Below are 20,355 nucleotides of genomic sequence, written 5' to 3'. Positions count from 1 at the left end.
TATATTAGTGTGGATAGAGGATTGGTTGACAGACAGGAAGCAGAGAGTGAGCATAAATGGGGCATTTTTAAGTTGGCAGGCAGTGAATAGTGGGGTTCTGCAATGATCAGTGCTGGGGCATCAACTATTTACACTCTATATTAATGACTTGGATGAAGAGAGAGCGAGTAATGTAACTAAGTTTGCTGATGATACAAAGCTCAGTGGAAAGGTAAGCTGCAGGGAGGATGTAGAGAGGCTGCAAAGAGATACAGACAGATTAAATGAGTGGGCAACAAGATGGCAAATGGAGTATAATTTAGAGAAATGTGTAGTTGTTCACTTTAGTCATAAAAATAGAAAAGCAGAATATTTTTTCAAATGTGTGAAACTGGTAAGTGTTGATGTTCAGAGAGACTTGGGCGTACTCATACAAGGAACGCACAAAGTTAACATGCAGGTGCAGCAGGCTATTAGGAAGGCAAATGGCATGTTGGCCTTTATTGCAAGCAGATTGGAGCACAGGAATAAAGAAGTCTTACTAAAATTGTACAGGGCTTTGGTGAGGCTGCACCTGGAATACTGTGTGCAGTTTTGGTCTCCACATTTAATAAGGATATATTTGCACTGGAGGCAGTGCAGTGAAGATTTACTAAATTGGTCCCTGGGATGAGGGGGTTGTCCTATGATGAGAGGCTGAGTAAATTGGGTCTATATACTCTGGAGTTTAGAAGAATGAGAGGCAATCTAATTGAGACATACAAGATTCTGAAAGGGCTGAATAGGGTAGAAGCTGAGAGATTGTTCCCACTGGTCAGGGAATCTAGAACACGGGGACACAGTCTCAGGATAAAGGGGTCAATCATTCAGGACTGAGATGAGGTGAAATTACTTCACTCAAAGGGTTGTGAATCTTTGAAATGCTCTACCCAAGAGTGTTGTGGATGCTCCATCATTGAATACATTTAAGGCTGGGATCGATAGAGTTTTGGTCTCGCAGGGAATCAAGAGATATGGGGAGCAGGCAAGAAAGTGGAATTGAAGCCCAAGATCAGCCATGATCGTATTGAACGGCGGAGCAGGATCGATGGGCCATAGGGTCTACTTCTGCTCCTATTTCTTGTGAGAAGTGGCGATCGCGAGAGGGAGTGGGGTACTGTTGTTGGGGGGTGGGGGGTGGCGTGGAGGTGGTGATCACGGCCATTGAGGGGGTTTGGGTTCAATTGGGTTTTTTATGTCAAATTCAGCAGCGCCATCTTTATTACTGGCAGCTGCCTAAGACGTCGCAGCGACATTTCACTCGATGAGGCTGCATTTGCAGTACTGCAGCACCTAGTGGTTGCGTTGTCAGCAAACGTGTCCTTTTTAAAAGGCTGCCGGCCCTGCAGACAGTTCAAACAAATGCAGAGTTGACCCCTTCCCCCCTTCCCTATACAAATACTGCAGAGTTGACCCATTCCCCACCTCAGTGGTGCCAGCTTTCCCTGGACGGGAAAGTGAAGGCATGTGAGTGCTGCACATTGCTCTGAAGATCGGCAACTGGAGGTAAGATTGCTGCAGGTTACATTTAAATTAATGCAAAGATCTAATTAGCATATGGAAAGCAGGGTCCCGTCGCAGAGCGATGGAGGGGCTGCCACAGAGCATCCCCGCCGCTGGGAAGATCGGCCCGGAAGTCCCGGCACCAGGTTCTGTGGCGGCCGCTGCTGCTCCAACTCTCCGGCTCCCCCCCGCCACGGAACCCGACGTCAGGCTGGGAACAAAATCCAGCCCATCCTGACTTCTAATGGTTCCTCCAGCATTTTTCCCTTTCTGAGCCTGCCTAAAGGTCTCACAGCTCTCTTTTTAAAAGTTCAGCTTGCATCATAGACTTCCAATTTCAGAATGTCTCCCTATCAGTGCTTTTATTTCTGTTTTTATCTATCTCGGTCATAGACAAACAAGGATCAAAGGTCTTTCCAAAACAATGGGTATGTGATTTTTTTTATTGCCTGGACCAGCTCATTAATTGCTTGTTCTTTAGACTCTGGGAAAAATAACTTCCATTTAGCATTTTAACCATCTTTGCTTAAAAAAATCTCAACATTGAAAGTAAATCTTTGTTGCAAATCCCCATGGAATTCTATGGCTGTGCAGTTGTCACTTCCAGCAATTTGCATATCTCACAATCTTTCATAGATTTGCCTTTAGCATTGTTGAGCTACAATATTTTGTATCTATGCAGCTAAAATTACCCTACGTTTTGTTTTCAAGAAATGTTAGCCAAGTAGAGTTAATGGCCTGGATTTTAGCCCAGAGTTAAGATTCATGTGGGGCCGTGCTTTAAGACCAGGAAACCTGGAAGAACTGCAGGGCGTCTTTACATTTTTTCCGTTGGGTGCCGCCCACAGGCAGCCTGATTGGCAGGTTTGAGGCTTGTTGGGCAAGAATGCCTGCAACACAAGGATGCGGCCAAAGAGATCAGGTGGGTGCAGCGATGGACTGGGAAATATGGTGTGGGGAACCCCAGTAGCTGGGGGAACCGGATCATGGTTGGGAGAGGGGCCCATCCACAGTGGGGGGAATGTCCGATATTGGTTGATGGGGTTTCGATTGAGGGGAAGGTGGGGGTGGTGGTGGTCTGATGTGGTCAGAAAAGATCTGGTGATAGTCAGGTTAGGTCCCATGGTAGTTGGGGTGGGTCTGATGGTGGTCAGGGGGGGCGCAGACAAATCTTGGAGATAGGATTTACTGTGTACCATGTTGGGGATAAAGGAAACACTCTTGCTTCTCCTAGCTCACAAGCAGCGCTATAAAGTCAATTACATCATGGATTCAGCCATTTTCACCTCCTTTCAGTTGCCAGGTTCCTGGAGGCCTGGGAAACCCAGACAACATGAGTAAAAAATAGAATGACTTAAAATGAAGGCAGGCAGTATCTTTATAATAGTTAAATGACCAATCCACCTCCCGTTCTGCCTCTGTTAAAACCGGAAGTGGTCAGTTTGAGGCGGATTCAGTTCCTGTTCCAGACTTTCGGAATTTTAACCTCTGACCCATCCGCAACCCACCTGTTTTGAGACATAAGATTCATCCCTATGAAATCAGAACTAAAATGCTGGAAATGCACAGCAGGTCTATCAGCACTTGATTCAAATTTCCAGCATTTGCACTGATTTTTCTTTTTATCCCCACCTTTCTCTTCTGTTATGATCTTGTAGGTTTTTTTCTGGGAAGAATGTGGTGTGTCTTTAAGGCTGGAAAAAGAGCCGTACTGCTTTAAGGCAGCAAGCTCTAAAGACTGAGTCAAAGAATGCATTCTCGTGGCCTTGTATACAGCCATTTGGAGACTGCGATACAAAGGGTGCATTCTCGTTACCTTGAATACAGCCACTCGGACTGAGCATCGAGAGATACATTTGTTACAATTTAATTTTGAACTGGCTTATAGTGCAAACAGCCAGTTCTAACAGAGGAAAACGGACAGACAGCTGTGTGTTAGCACCTGAAAGGAGAGCTCTCAGCCCATTTAAATTGAAGGAAGAGAATTTAGACTGTTTATTTGTTATTCTCTCTCAAACTTCTGAGAAGTCAAGCCAAAACAGAGATCTCTGATAATTTAAACTGAAGGAAGGGAAGTTAGACTGTGACAATCTTTTATCCCTCAAAAATTCTAAAACCAGATTGATTCTATTGAAAGTGGTTGCGAGTTGTTGATCTACTGTGGTCATCGCTGGAGAAGGGAAGCATCACTTACTGCTGGAAATAGACTACAGACTTTCGACTGTTGAAGAACCTGTTTTCTCCCCATCGGACAGCAGTGAAGACTTCAAGCAACCTTGGACTTTTTCACCTCTGGCAGGAGCGTAAATTTGCAAGGACTCTAATTTTTCTATTTTAAATGTTTCTTAAATCTTCGTAGTGTTTAAGAATTTAGTTTTTCTAATTAAATAGTTAATTTGTTGATTTAAAGACACCTGGTTTGGTTGGCCTCATTCGGGGGTTAATGGATGGTACAATTTGGCTGGGTCTTTCTTTAATTTAGAAAGTTTAAAATTATATGTTAGGCGATCTGTGGAGGGACAGGATTGAATTAACAGTGCGTTTCTCTCACCACAATCAGAATCGTATATTTTGATTGGGGGCTTTGACCAGAGCGGTTGGTCGTAACACTTCTAATGAGTCAGTCAAGGGACGTGTTTCTGTGGTTGGATCATGCCACTCGGTGACTGATGCTCTGCATTTAGAACAAATAGTGGCAGGAATGGGGAAAAGGTGCAGCAGTTCATTCTAGATTTGTATGTTCAAGTTTATGGGCATTAACTAACCACAGGGAACTTTTTGCTGAAAGCCTCAAAATCTATTTTTACTCAGAAAGGCCAACATAAACTATACCAAAATATGGCATACCTAGAAAAAACATTTCATCATGTCACCAATACATTTGCACTGTCCCCAAAGAATAATTGTCCAGCAGTTAGAATAATAGATTCCTCTATTGATGTCTCATTGGAATTATATGCAAGTAATATATACGATATTAGAGGTCATTAGATGGCCATGTGAGCCGCATGGAAGATGGCAGGATCCCCAAAGACACATTGTACAGCGAGCTCGCCACTGGTATCAGACCCACCGGCCGTCCATGTCTCCGTTATAAAGACGTCTGCAAACGCGACATGAAATCGTGTGACATTGATCACAAGTCGTGGGAGTCAGTTGCCAGCATTCGCCAGAGCTGGCGGGCAGCCATAAAGACAGGGCTAAATTGTGGCGAGTCGAAGAGACTTAGTAGTTGGCAGGAAAAAAGACAGAGGCGCAAGGGGAGAGCCAACTGTGCAACAGCCCCAACAAACAAATTTCTCTGCAGCACCTGTGGAAGAGCCTGTCACTCCAGAATTGGCCTTTATAGCCACTCCAGGCGCTGCTTCACAAACCACTGACCACCTCCAGGCGCGTATCCATTGTCTCTCGAGATAAGGAGGCCCAAAAGAAAAGAATTAGAGGTAAGCCATTGACTGGAAGATAATTTATCTCTCAAAAGCACAGTATCAATGAAACAAGTTTATGTCATGAATGCTTTTTTTTAGTTGAAAAAGCTGCATTTGGTAGATTTCATCTGGTGTACAAATTCAGATTTGTAACTTTAATAAATTAAAAAACCCAGGTAAACAGTACTTTCATTGCCAGTGATTCCAAGCAACAGGTATAAGGGTAGAATTTCCTTATGTTCTCTTCTAATGTATGGTTTGAGACCAATGCTTCCAACTTAAATAGCAGGCTATATAAGCCATGAGCCTCAGGGAATTGCACTTCCAGCTCCTCTTCATTGATTCTCGCTTCGAGCTAAGATTATTATAGAATTAGTTAAGGTGGTTAGGTGAGGACTTTACCCAATACTAGTTCTGGATCGGTAGCAATAAGATTCACTGAAGTGTACAATATATCTATTTCTTAGATACTTACAGAGTAGCCAGCAGTACAAAGTATATGGCCGTGTGTGCAAGTGTTTAATATTGGTAAGATCTGGAAGTCTTTAATATAAGTCAGCATATATATTCAGGAATCCACACAGTTGCTAAACCAGATCCACATCAAGGAGCTCAATAAGAGAGTCCTCAGCTGCTATTTCTTATAATGGCAAGGTTCAAATTAAGTCTCAGAGGCCTGAACCCTAGGTTATTGAAACGTGCGCAACATTTTAAACTCAGGAAGTTATGTCCTGTACAACTTACTCCATATTGCCCCTTGCAGCTGCAATGTGAAGGGGCAGCCAGCCATCCTTACTTCCTTTGTTTGCATCAGCGTTTTGTGAAAGAAGAAATGCCACAATGTCTTCGTGCTCATTTTTGCTAGCTTCATACAATGCTGAGGCATTATCACTGGCTTGGGTATTGATATTTGCACCTGAGGATTATAATGCACAGCATACTGTAATATACAGCTATTACCAGAAAGTATAGAGCATTGTTACTCAACAGATAAAATATTTTGTCAAATACCTTACTAATCTTATCCTATATATATTTGAAAAACATAAATGGTAGCAGTTCCTTAAAGTGTTCTATTTATTTTACAACTTTGATTGTTCTTTTAAAATTGCACCATTTTTACCATTTGTAAGTTCAAGAAGACAATTTGATACATTCAACATAAAGCTATCTCAAAATACCTATTTTCTAGAACTATAAATAATCCACTCCTTTTAGAGTGGTCACATCTTTAAACAAGGTGATTCTGAGCTGTAAATAATTTGTTTAAAAGATATTTTTTAAGTCATTTGGACTGAAATGTTATGCTGCTTTGAAGTCGCATAATGTGTACATGGCAGCCCATGCCAACTCACCTTGTTAACCACAATTAAAATCACAGCGGCATTCATGCTGCCCTTTGCCACCTCCTGAGTGGCACAATCGAAGCTCCGAGGCACAATGCAAATGAGAAGACAGACTAGAATTCATTTGCATGCCACCGAGACAATAAAATATAGCACATTGTGTTCGTTCGCAGACAACACATCAGTGAAATCAGGTTTATCTAAAAAAAATATAGCACCCAGTGTAAGTTGAAGCAATACAATCACAGTGAGAAAATCCATAAGGCCAGTTGTCCCAAAGATCCACTCCTCAGCTGGGAAATAAAAGGCAGGGATCAGCTTATTTAGATATCCACTGCCATTGCTGGAACACAACTCCCACGTATCGTAGGAATACTGCACTGAGGGGAGGCAAATTCCAGGTGCAGCCTTTTAAAAAAAACAAGGTTCACTGAACAGTGCAGCAGTGGCAAAATAATGAAGTGACTACTGGATTGAAGTGAAAATATCAGTTGGTGTCTCATTAGTAACTTGGTGACCATATTAAAGAATGTTTTCAACTGGAGGGACAGGACCTAAAGATGGGGGAAGTCCATTGGAAGGAGGAAGAAAAGAGCACAAAACTTCAATGAGTCTGACCTTCACTGCTGAGTGTCCGTGGGAGGAAACCTTAGGAAACTGTCTCTGAAGCCACGTGGGGGGAGGTGGCAACACTGGCAAAAGCTCAATGACCTGGGCCATAATAAAACCTGTGTAAAACAGGTGTAAGCAGCTGAACTACATGGAAACTCCTGTGCAGCTTTTAAAAAAACAATTCAGCCTGTATTCTTCAGCAGCAGACTGGGGGGTGGGAACAAACAGGTGAGAGAGGAATAATGCTTTCATTTCACTCTCTAATAACTTTGCTGCACAGGTGAGCAATACTTTTATATATTTGTACAGAATTAAGAGTACACCGACACCACCTGGACTCGGAGGACAGCAGGGCACGGCACCAAGCCATTGAAGAACACAGAATTTCACTGATACAAATATCCGAGACCTCTTTGAGGAAATCAATGGCAGGAGACACAGGGCGGAATATTACCGGTCCTGCTGAGGCGACGTTGATGGCAGGACCTGAAGGAAGGTAGGATGGGAGGGTGTCGGGTTGGTGGGCCGACAAGTTCCCGCCTCGGGCCAATCTGAGAGGTGGAAGCGGCAAGGGCTATCCACCCGGCACTGCCGGGTAGCCAACTTGAAATATGTAAGTGCCCACTTGTAGGCAGATTGGGGATGCCACCAGGATCTTCACGGCGGCGACAGTCACTGCTGCCCCCATTGAAGCCAAAGACGGCAGGTGCCTGGCTTGGCAGGGGGCCCATGAGACCTACAAAGAACAAAGAAAATTACAGCACAGGAACAGGCCCTTCGGCCCTCCAAGCCTACGTCGATCCAGATCCTCTATCTAAACCTGTCGCCTATTTTCTAAGGGTCTGTATCTCTTTACTTCCTGCCCATTCATGTATCTGTCTAGATACATCTTAAAAGACGCTATCGTGCCCGCGTCTACCACCTCCGCTGGCAACGCGTTCCAGGCACCCACCACCCTCTGCGTAAAGAACTTTCCACGCATATCCCCCCTAAACTTTTCCCCTTTCACTTTGAACTCGTGTCCCCGAGTAATTGAATCCCCCACTCTGGGAAAAAGCTTCTTGCTATCCAACCTGTCTATACCTCTATACTTACCACCCTCCATCACCCACCCCCCCCACACTGGAGCCACACGGATCAGCGGGCCACAGCTACGGCCACAGGCCATCCTGCGGAGGGGTTTCCTGGCAGTTGTGACCACAGTTTATTTTTTAGAAATTGGAATCAATTTTCAGAATGGAGGCACCCTCACAGACCCCATCCTACAGCAGCTACGCCCGAATCTGCCAGTGGGGCTGCCGTCCTTCCCAGGCTGCAGGCCCTCTGATTGGGTGTGTAGCTGCAAAATCCGCTTGCCCATCCTTAATTGGACAGCAGACACCAGAGGCGGCCAATTAGGAGGCTGCCTACCATAAGGTTCACATTGGCAGGTGCGCTGCCAGCATGTGTGAGGTCGAGGCCCAGAAATGGTTCCGACCAGCGATTATGTTTAAAGTGGGTAAGATTCTGCCCACAGACCCCTGGGTATGAGTGCCACTAAACCACTCAGAAAGGTCACCTGTGTTGCTTGAGCTCATCTAAAACTCTGCTGCCCATGTCTTTTCTCAATCTCAGTCCAGTTCACCCATCACCCTGTGCATTTTGACCTACATTGGCTCCTGGTCCAGAAACACCTCGATTTTAAAATTCTCATCCTTGTTTTCAGATCCCTTTGTGCCCTCACCCCTCCCTCTCTTTGTAACCTCCTTCAGTCCTATAACCTTCTGAGATCTTTGCACTCATCTAATTCTAGCCTCTTGTGCATCCCTGATTTTAATTGCTCCACCATTGGCATCTGTGCCTTCAGCTACCTAGGTCATTAGCTCTGGAAATTCCCTCCCAAACCTCTCTGCCTCTCTAGCTCTCTCTCCTCCTTTAAGATGTTCCTTAAAACGGACAGGGGGCATTCTGAAGGGGGAGGGCGAACAGCCAGAGGTTGTGGTATACATCGGTACCAACGACATAGGCAGGAAGAGTGATGAGGTCCGGCAGGGGAAGTTTAGGGAGTTAGGTAGAAAGTTAAAAGACAGGACCTCTAGGGTTGTAATCTCGGGATTACTCCCTGTGCCACGTGCCAGTGAGGCTAGAAATAGGAAGATAGTGCAGCTAAGCACGTGGCTGAGCAGCTGGTGTAGAAGGGAGGGTTTCAGATATCTGGACCATTGGGCTCTCTTCAGGGACAGATGGGACCTGTACAAGAAGGACAGGTTGCATCTAAACTGGAGGGGCACAAATATCCTGGCTGCAAGGTTTGCGAGCGTCACTCGGGAGGGTTTAAACTAGTGTGGCAGGGGGGTGGGAACCAGAGCAGTAGGACAGCAAGTGAAATAAATGAGGGGGAACTAGTAAATAAGGCCAGTAAGACTAAGAGGAAGAGCAGGCAGGGAGATGTTGCTGAGCACAGCGGGACTGGTGGTCAGAAGTGCATTTGTTTCAATGCGAGAAGTATAACAGGTAAGGCAGATGAACTTAGAGCTTGGATTAGTACTTGGAACTATGATGTTGTTGTTATTACAGAGACTTGGTTGAAGGAAGGACAGGATTGGCAGCTAAATGTTCCAGGATTTAGAAGCTTCAGGCGGGATAGAGGGGGATGTAAAAGGGGTGGGGGAGTTGCATTACTGGTTAAGGAGAATATCACAGCTGTACTGCGGGAGGACACCTCGGAGGGGTCATGCAGCGAGGCAATATGGGTGGAGCTCAGGAATAGGAAGGGTGCAGTCACGATGTTGGGGGTTTACTACAGGCCTCCCAACAGCCAGCGGGAGGTAGAGGAGCAGATATGTAGACAGATTTTGGAAAGATGTAAAGGTAACAAGGTTGTAGTGGTGGGTGATTTTAACTTCCCCTATATTGACTGGGACTCACTTAGTGCTAGGGGCTTGGATGGGGCAGAATTTGTAAGGAGCATCCAGGAGGGCTTCTTGAAACAATACGTAGATAGTCCAACTAGGGATGGGGCCATACTGGATCTGGTATTGGGGAATGAGCCCGGCCAGGTGGTCGAAGTTTCAGTAGGGGAGCATTTCGGGAACAGTGACCATTATTCCATAAGTTTTAAGGTACCTGTGGATGAGGATAAGAGTAGTCCTCGGGTGAAGGTGCTAAATTGGGGGAAGGCTAATTATAACAATATTAGGCAGGAACTGAAGAATTTAGATTGGGGGTGGCTGTTTGAGGGGAAATCAACATCTGACATGTGGGAGTCTTTCAAACGTCAGTTGATTAGAATCCAGGACCAGCATGTACCTGTGTGGAAGAAGGATAAGTTTGGCAAGTTTCGGGAACCTTGGATAACACGGGATATTGTGAGCCTCGTCAAAAAGAAAAAGGAAGCATTCATAAGGGCTGGAAGGCTAGGAACCAACGAATCCCTTGAGGAATATAAAGACAGTAGGAAGGAACTGAAGCAAGGAGTCAGGAAGGCTAAAAGGGGTTATGACAAGTCATTGGCAAACAGGATTAAGGAAAATCCCAAGGCTTTTTATACGTATATAAAGAGCAAGAGGGTAACTAGGGAAAGGGTTGGCCCACTCAAGGACAGAGAAGGGAATCTATGTGTGGAGCCAGAGGAAATGGGCAAGGTACTAAATGAGTACTTTGCATCAGTATTCACCAAAGAGAAGGACTTTGGTGGATGATGAGCCTAGGGAAGGGAGTGTAGATAGTCTCAGTCATCTCATTATCAAAAAGGAGGAGGTGTTGGGTGTCTTGCAAAGCATTAAGGTGGATAAGTCCCCAGGGCCTGATGGGATCTACCCCAGAATACTGAGGGAGGCAAAGGAAGAAATTGCTGGGGCCTTGACAGAAATCTTTGCATCCTCATTGGCTACAGGTGAGGTCCCAGAGGACTGGAGAATAGTCAATGTTGTTCCTTTGTTTAAGAAGGGTAGCAAGGATAATCCAGGAAATTATAGGCCGGTGAGCCTTACGTCAGTGGTAGGGAAATTATTAGAGAGGATTCTTCGGGACAGGATTTACTCCCATTTGGGAACAAATGGACTTATTAGCAAGAGGCAGCATGGTTTTGTGAAGGGGAGGTCGTGTCTCACTAATTTGATTGCGTTTTCTGAGGAAGTGACAAAGATGATTGATGAAGGAAGGGCAGTGGATGTTATCTATATGGACTTCAGTAAAGCCTTTGACAAGGTCCCTCATGGCAGACTGATACAAAAGGGGAAGTCACATGGGATCAGAGGGGAGCTGGCAAGATGGATACAGAACTGGCTCGGTCATAGAAGACAGAGGGTAGCAGTGGATGGGTGCTTTTCTGAATGGAGGGATGTGACTACTGGTGTTCCGCAGGGATCAGTGCTGGGACCTTTGCTGTTTGTAGTATATATAAATGATTTGGAGGAAAATGTAGCTGGTCTGATTAGTAAGTTTGCGGATGACACAAAGGTTGGTGGAGTTGCAGACAGTGATGAGGATTGTCAGAGGATACAGCAGAATATAGATCGGTTGGAGACTTGGGCGGAGAAATGGCAGACGGAGTTTAATGCGGAAAAGTGTGAGGTGATTCACTTTGGAAGGAGTAACAGGAATGCAGAGTACTGGGCTAATGGGACGATTCTTGGTAGTGTAGATGAACAGAGAGATCTTGGTGTCCAGGTACATAAATCCCTGAAAGTTGCTACCCAGGTTAATAGGGCTGTTAAGAAGGCATATGGTGTGTTAGCTTTTATTAGTAGGGGGATCGAGTTTCGGAGCCACGAGATCATGCAGCAGCTGTACAAAACTCTGGTGAGGCTGCACCTGGAGTATTGCATGCAGTTCTGGTCACCGCATTATAGGAAGGATGTGGAAGCTTTGGAAAGGGTGCAGAGGAGATTTACTAGGATGTTGCCTGGTATGGAGGGAAGGTCTTACGAGGAAAGGCTGAGGGACTTGAGGTTGTTTTCGTTGGAGAGAAGGAGGAGGAGAGGTGACTTAATAGAGACATATAAGATAATCAGAGGGTTAGATAGGGTGGATAGTGAGAGTCTTTTTCCTCGGATGGTGATGGCAAACACGAGGGGACATAGCTTTAAGTTGAGGGGTGATAGATATAGGACAGATGTCAGAGGTAGTTTCTTTACTCAGAGAGAGTAGGGGCGTGGAACGCCCTGCCTGCAACAGTAGTAGACTCGCCAACTTTAAGGGCATTTAAGTGGTCATTGGATAGACATATGGATGAAAATGGAATAGTGTAGGTCAGATGGTTTCACAGGTCGGCGCAACATCGAGGGCCGAAGGGCCTGTCCTGTGCTGTAATGTTCTAAAAAAATATATAAATGAAAGTTGTTGTTATTGTGCGACCTGGAGGGAGATGGCACTCGTGCTGAGCAAACAACTCCCTCACCTGCAAGACTGCAAACCAAAATTGGAAAAAAGTCAATGATCTGCCTAGGGATGGCAAGGTAAACATTGCTCAGCACCAGCACGCTTTTTACCCTCTTAAAGCAACACACAACTAACATTCCACTCTGGTTACGGGATAGCTGTAAATCAGTATCTGGACTATGGTTACCCAGCTTCCTCACAGCAATTGCTTACATACACAACCCTAAAACCATCTTCTTCCACTTTGACAATTTCCTCCACCCACATCCCTTACTTCACCTTTCTCTAGCCACTTGGCAGATACTCAGCCCATAACTCATTTACTCTGTCTTCTTGCAGGACAAATTGGCACATAATACCCAGCAGAGGCAGACCACCAAAGGGGCGGCCACACCTTTAAACACCTTACCCCACTCAGGGAGAAGGCATGTGAGGACTCACTTTTCTCTTGCCATTGGAGGAGTTCAGTGGCATCTTGCTGGTATTAGGTTAGTAACTGAGCAGCTACACTGTTGTCCTGGCATCCCTCTGAAGCACTGCTCGGATTGCCCTTTCATTCCCCAGTGGTAAAGTGGCTTCCCAAAGTTGTTGTTGCCACAGGGCGGAAGGACTTGGGTTTGTGGCTAAGTCTCATTATAAGATGATATATTAACTTTAGCCCTACTACTGTCTGGAAGCACCCAAAAGAAACAGGAAGCTTCTGCCACACAGGAAAAATCAGCACCTTTTTGTGTACTTCCCAGTGGCTAGTTTCAGGTGGCATTATCAGAGGCCTGGCACAACTTTAAGGACAGGGATGCTGCTAGGTGTTGGAAGACCCAAGAGGGGGAAATGGAAGGAAAAGAAGGGAATTTGAGAAATTTAGCACAAGTCAAAAGTAACAGAAAATTCTGACTTCCAGAAATTTAAATCTCAGGTTATTCTTTTACTACCTACACTTAGGTTAGCAGTTATGCACACTAAAATCAACTTTAGAAGATCACTTTCTGATCAGAAACCAAAAAGGTAAATGTGCATCGATTCTAGGAATTCACATTCACAGAGATGACAACCATCAAAGACTATATTCAGATTTAGTCCTTTTACAATCAAAGGTGGTGGCCCTGAATTTCCTTGAGCCCAGAGGTACACTCTAGCAGATGTCATCAAGGAATGCAGCACAAGCTGGGGAAATTTTCGTGGGCTGACAATGTCAGAATGGGCAGTGCAGAGGTGTGGGTTTTCCCCTGTTGGCAATTTTCTCAGTATTGTTCTCCCTAATGCCTGGCAACAGATCAACCCGGGGAGGAAGTGGCGCCCACCAGGATCTCCAAGCCGGTGTCATTCCCTGTGAGACCTCCAAAAATGCAGTCATTTGCAGTTTTGCTCTGCCCTCCAAAAACAAAGGCCAATCTGGAATACATTTCTGAGGAATTAGGGTGGGGGGAGGGTGGGGAACGTGACAGAGAAGGGGCCTCACTGGAACTCCAACGCAAGTGGTCATCTAATGCCATTTTACTGAACAAACCAGCCCCACACCATCCTGAAGATGTTGTAGGTACCCAAGATGTGTCCATTCTGGTGCGAGTACACACTGAAAACATTCAAATTACTTAAGTCCACCCTGAATTCCAGCAGTCAAGGGTGGAGGCCACTGGCAACCACTCAGCCACACTTACAAAAGGGAGCAGGACTGAAGCTTCTCTCACCCAGTATTTTTCCTGCGCAATACAAAGAACATAGAACAGTACAGCACAGTACAGGCCCTTTGGCCCACAATGTTGTGCCGAACCTTTAACCTACTCTAAGATCAAACTACCTGCATACCCTTCATTCTACTATCATCCATGTACCTATCCAAGAGTCGCTTAAATGTCCCTAATGTATCTGCTTCTACTACCACCGCTGGCAGTGCATTCCATGCACCCACCACTCTCTGTGTAAAGAACCTACCTCTGACATCTCCCCGAAACCTTCCTCCAATCACCTTAGAATTATGCCCCCTGGTGATAGCCCTTTCCACCCTGGGAAAAAGTCTCTGGCTATCCACTCTATCTATGCCTCTCATCATCTTGTACCCCTCTATCAAGTCACCTCTCATCCTTCTTCGCTCCAATGAGAAAAGCCCTAGCTCCCTCAACCTTTCCTCGTAAGACATGCCCTCCAGTCCAGGCAGCATCCTGGCAAATCTCCTCTGCACCATCTCTAAAGCTTCCACATCCTTCCTATAATGAGGCGACCAGAACTGAACACAATATTCCAAGTGTGGTCTAACCAGGGCTTTATAGAGCTGCAGCATAGCCTCGCGGCTCTTAAACTCAATCCCCCTGTTAATGAAAGCCAACACACCATACGCCTTCTTAACAACCCTATCAACTTGGGTGGCAACTTTGAGCGATCTATGGACATGGACCCCAAGATCCCTCTGTTCCTCCACACTACCAAGAATCCTGTCTTTAAGCCTGTATTCTGCATTCAAATTCAACCTTCCAAAATGAATCACTTCACACTTTTCCAGGTTGAACTCCATCTGCCACTTCTCAGCCCAGCTCTGCATCCTGTCAATGTCCCGTTGCAACCTACAACAGCCTTCCACACTATCCACAACTCCAGCAACCTTCGTGTCATCGGCAAACTTGCTAACCCAGCCTTCCACTTCCTCATCCAAGTCAGTTATAAAAATCACAAAGAGCAGAGGTCCCAGAACAGATCCCTGCAGAACATCACTGGTCACCGAGCTCCAGGCTGAGTACTTTCCATCTACTACCACCCTCTGTCTTCTATGGGCCAGTCAATTCTGTATCCAGACAGCCAACTTTCCCTGTATCCCATGCCTCCTTACTTTCTGAATGAGCCTACCATGGGGAACCTTATCAAACGCCTTGCTAAAATCCATATACACCACATCCACTGCTCTTCCTTCATCAATGTGTTTTGTCACATCTTCAAAGAATTCAATAAGGCTTGTGAGGCATGACCTGCCCCTCACAAAGCCATGCTGGCTGTCTCTAATCAAACTATGCTTTTCCAAATAATCATAAATCCTGTCTCTCAGAATCCTCTCCAATAATTTGCCCACTACCGACGTAAGACTGATTGGTCTATAATTCCCAGGGTTATCCCTAATCCCTTTCTTGAACAAGGGAATAACATTTGCCACCCTCCATTCATCTGGTACTACTCCAGTGGACAGTGAGGACGCAAAGATCATCGCCAAAGGCGCGGCAATCTCTTCCCTCGCTTCCCGTAATATCCTTGGGTATATCCCGTCTGGCCCCAGGGACTTATCTGTCCTGATGTCTTTCAAAATTTCCAGCACATCCTCCTTCTTAACATCAACCTGTTCGAGCATATCAGCCTGTTCCACGCTGTCCTCACAAACGACCAGGTCCCTCTCACTAGTGAATATTGAAGCCAAGTATTCATTAAGGACCTCCCCTACCTCCTCCGACTCCAGGCACAAGTTCCTTCCACTATCCCAGATCGGCCCTACCCTCACTCTGGTCATCCTCTTGTTCCTCACATAAGTGTAGAACGCCTTGGGATTTTCCTTAATCCTACCCGCCAAGACTTTTTCATGTCCCCTTCTAGCTCTCCTAAGTCCAATACTTTTATCTCTCCATGACATCAGATTATGGACAAATAATATCAGATTTGTATCGTGCCCGTCCAGGGCCAGCATGTATGTAGAATTATGGAATCATAGAATGATACAGCATGGAAGAAGGCCACATGACCCATCACACCTGTATCAGTTATTTGAAATTCCCTGCTTTTCCACATAGCTTTCTTTGGAATTTTTCCTGTTCAAATATATATCCAATTCCCTTTTGGAAGATACTATTGTACATGTTTCTACCACCCTTTCAGGCAGTGTATTCCAGATCATAACAAAACATTGCATTAAAAAAGTCCCCTCATCATGCCTTTGGTTCTTTTGCCAGTGATCTTAAGTCTGTGTCCTTTGGAACAGCACCTGCCACTGAAAACAATTTCTCCTGAATTATTTTTCAAAAATCCTCATAATAAAGCATCCTTTCATACAATGGTTCAATTGGCAACTTCTTAAAAATTTACCATCAAGAAGCAATTGTTCTTACCACACTTTGTGAGGAAGCGCAAGGCTTCCAGTTGTCCACTTTGAGCTGCAACGAATAAAGGTGTGATTCCATAAACATTTGATGCCTCAATCTTGGCACCAGCCATGATTAGAGCTTCGATGATGTCCAGATCATTTCGTACCACAGCCTCGTGAAGAGCAGTCCACCCACGGTTGCAACGGTGATTCACAGCGGCTTGATATTTCAGCAGAAGTTTAACAGCTTCCACATTTTTATTTTCACAGGCTGTTAAAAGAAGTAACTTTAAATTTAAATCATGTGCTTAGGAAATTTGGATTTTGTTTGAGGGTTCAGGATCAAATTGTATAGTTGCATAGGCCGGAATTTTATGCCGCCCCAGCAGGTTGGATGGTGGCGTGGGGGCGGCGTAAAATTGAGCGGCTGGCTCCGGGAGGCCTACCCGCCCCGCTTCCGCCTCTGGACAAGTTTACGGCGTCAGGCGGGGGATGGTGGGAAACGGCCCGCCCGCCCGAGGCCAATCAATACCCTTAAGTGGCCACTTAATGGCCACTTAAGGGCCCTCGCCTGCCTCCACGGGTATTTTACCCGTGGCAAGTGGGTGTGCTGGGGACGTGAAAGGCCACCCAGCGATAGCTGCTGGCCTTTCCACGCCCTGGGAGGGGGGGCATGGCAGTCGGGCACAGGCTGCCCGATTGAGGGCCGCCCCCGCCTTCCACTGACCCCGGGACCCAAGACTCCCCCTTCCCCCCAAATGACCACTCCAGCCTCACCAGGGAAGGACCAATCCCACTGGTGAGGCATGCCCCTACTTACCTTCCCTCCACGATCCATGGCATCGGCTGGGCTGCAGTCCCAGCAGTGGCCACCGCTCCCGGTGGCACTGCTGGGACTAAGAGCTACCGGCTCGCTGATTGGCCGGATGCACCCTGAGCAGGATCTCCTCCCTCAAGTGGGTGGAAGTCCCGCCTTGAGACAGCTAAAGCCTGAGGGACCCGTAAAATGCGGGACGGATCCCCAGGCTCGGCGGAAGCAGGTTCACCACCGACCTTCACATCGGAGTCCAGCTACCATCCATCCACCGTAAAATTCCAGCCATAGTTTATGTGTAGAAATTCTGCTAACCTGCTCCAATAGTACATATTGTAAAATTGTACACTGAAAAATTGCAAAATAAGCCAGGTACTTAAAGGCTAATCAGTCTGACCTCGGTGGTGGGTAAATTGTTAGAATCTATTCTGAGGGACAGGGTAAACTGTCACTTAGAAAGGCATGGATTAATCAGGGATAGTCAGAATGGATTTGTTAGGGGAAGGTTATGTCTTACTAACTTGATTGAATTTTTTGAGGAAGTGACAAGGAGGATTGATGAGGGTAGTGCAGTGGGTGTGGTTTACATGGATTTTAGTAAGGCATTTGACAAGGTCCCGCATGGCAGACTGGTCAGTAAAATAAAAGCCCATGGGATACAGGGGAAGGTGGCAGGTTGGATCCAGAATTGGCTCAGTGACAGGAAACAAAGGGTAGCAGTCGATGGATGTTTTTGTGAATGGAAAACGGTTTCCAGTGGTGTTCCACAGGGGTCAGTGTTGGGTCCCTTTCTGTTTGTGGTATATATTAATGATTTGGACTTAAATGTGGGAGGCATGATTGGGAAATTTGCTGATGAGACAAAAATTGGCTGTGTAGTTAATAGTGAGGAGGAAAGCCGTGGACTACAGAATGATATCAATGTTTTGGTTGAGTGGGTAGAAAAGTGGCAAATGGAATTCAATCCAGAGAAGTGTGAGGTATTGCATTTGGGGAAGGCAAATAAAGCGAGAGAATATACAATAAATGGGAGGATATTGAGAGGGGTACAGGAAGTGAGAGACCTTGGCGTGCATGTCCACATGTTCCTGAAGGTGGCAGGACAGGTGGATAGAGTGGTGAAGAAGGCATAAGGATTGCTTTCCTCTATGGGCCGAGGTCTAGAGTACAAAAGCAAGGATGTGATGCTGGAACTGTAAAGAGCGTTGGTTAGGCCACAGTTGGAATATTGCATGCAGTTCTGGTCACCACATTACAGAAAAGACCTATTTGCCCCGGAGAGAGTACAGAGGAGATTTACTAGAATGTTGCTAAGGCTTGAAAGTTGCAGAAATGAGGAAAGATTAGATAGGCTTGGGTTGTTTTCCCTGGAACTGAGGAGTCTGAGGGGTGACTCGATTGAGGTGTACAAAATTATGAGGGGTCAAGACAGAGTGGACAGGAAGGACCTGTTTCCGCTGGCAGGGAGGTCAGTTACCAGGGGGCACAGATTTAAGGTGATTGGTAGAAGGATCAGAAGGGACATGAGGGGAAACTTTTTCACCCAGAGGGTGTCTGAAATTCACTGCCAGGAATGGTGGTGGAGACAGAGACCCTCAATTCTTTTAAAAGGTACCTGGACATGTACCTGAGGTGCTGTAACCTGCAGGGCTATGGACCAGGTGCTGGAAGGTGGGATTAGTTTGGGCGGATAGTTTATTTGGCCAGCGCAGACACAAAGGGCTGAATGGCCTCCTTCTGTGCTGTGCTTTTTCTATGATTCTATGGTTCTATGATGATTTTAGCATGGGAAATTGTGATCTGGAAGTGCACAATTTTGCTATCTGTGCTCCCGGCACAGCCCATATAAATCTCAAGCATTTACCATACTAGCAGCTGTGATCTGTGCACATGAATGTATTGTATTGCACAGTAAGTTAACTGAGGTCAAGCAGTTACATTTCATCAGTTTTACTTTACCTTTGTAGAGTGCAGTTTCCTTTGTCTTACTAGTGATGTCGCATTCTGCTCCTGCTTCCAGTAAATAAGTCATGCACTCCAAGTACCCTTTGGATGTTGCTAAGTATAAAGCAGTTTCCTCTGCTAGTGTCCGACAGTCTACAGTTCCAGGATAAGCTATTAGAAAATAAAGAAACATTTCAATGCAAACTTAAGGACCTCATTTTCTGGACATCATTCTGCAGCTAAGCATTGATTTCAATCATTTCAGACTTTAGCTCTATCCAGATTTTCTTACTTACTACTTCCACTTTTACTCCATTTCATCTGTTTTCCCTTCTATTTTTAGAACCATGTCTGATTCATCCCTCTGCCTATCCAATGACTTGGTCTGTGTACCTGACTACCAGCTGAGATGACATTTGTATAGCATACAACTCTTTACACTTCTTTCCTGTATTGCAACATCTGTTTGGTTGTCAAACCCATGAACTGCCAGATTTCATGTTTGTGCTGTTCTTCTCTTAACTTGTCCTGAATTTTTCTTATGCAACTTAAAGGACTTCCCTATTCTGATCAGTTCAGATGCCTCACACCTGAGATGTTAACCTTTAAGAACAAGTGAAGGCCATTCAGCCCCTCAAGCTTGTTCCACCATACAATTAGATCATGGCTGGTCTGTTTCTTATGTCCATCTGCCTGCCTTAGTTCTGTGACCCTTAACACACCAACAAAAAATGATTTCTACCAAATGCTGATGGATTGGCTAGGCATTTCAACATTTATTATTTTTATTCCAGATTTCCAGCAAGACTTTTCATTTTCCATTTATATTTTTTAATCACTTCATGTTTTCTTGGGTTGTTTACTTAAAAGGAGGACTGCTATTGCATGAGAACTTGGACTTTTTTTTTAGCTCAGATAGATATTGAAGTGGGAGCCAACTTTAAATAACTTCTACAAGTGTTACACAATATTCTTCAAGAAACAAAGTGACAAAGATAGCCAACATCTGCTCACAACATCTTGCAATAAACATCTTTTATTTGATAACAACATCACGACGGAAATGGTCCCCCACATTCTCCTGAGGGCTACACAGCATGTTTTCTCCACCAAATAAAAGCTCTGACATATCCTGTCAGTTCAAGATTTTAATTACTCTTAGCTTTATTTAAAAATATTTGCCAGCCTTCATAGAAAGCAAAGAATATTAATTTAAAACATCCTAGCAATCTGGCACACTGATTTTTATTTTTTTAAACTTGGGAGGCTCAATGC

General features: G+C 45.3%; 1 protein-coding gene across 1 annotated transcript in view; it reads right to left on the bottom strand.

Annotated features, from left to right (window-relative positions):
* Positions 1–20,355, bottom strand: part of LOC137373443 (ankyrin repeat and SOCS box protein 2-like) — a 44,100-nt gene that overhangs the window by 15,928 nt on the left and 7,817 nt on the right. Inside the window, exons 4-6 of the mRNA XM_068038266.1 lie at positions 19,096–19,251; positions 16,348–16,593; positions 5,694–5,865 (exon numbers count right to left, since the gene is read on the bottom strand). Coding sequence (XP_067894367.1) covers positions 5,694–5,865; positions 16,348–16,593; positions 19,096–19,251 — 574 coding nt within the window. The remainder of the gene's footprint in view (positions 1–5,693; positions 5,866–16,347; positions 16,594–19,095; positions 19,252–20,355) is intronic.

The sequence above is a fragment of the Heterodontus francisci genome, chromosome 9 (assembly GCF_036365525.1).
Source record: "Heterodontus francisci isolate sHetFra1 chromosome 9, sHetFra1.hap1, whole genome shotgun sequence".
NCBI lineage: Eukaryota > Metazoa > Chordata > Chondrichthyes > Heterodontiformes > Heterodontidae > Heterodontus > Heterodontus francisci.
Note: the sequence above shows the minus strand (reverse complement) of the source record. Positions and strands in the feature narration are given on the sequence as shown.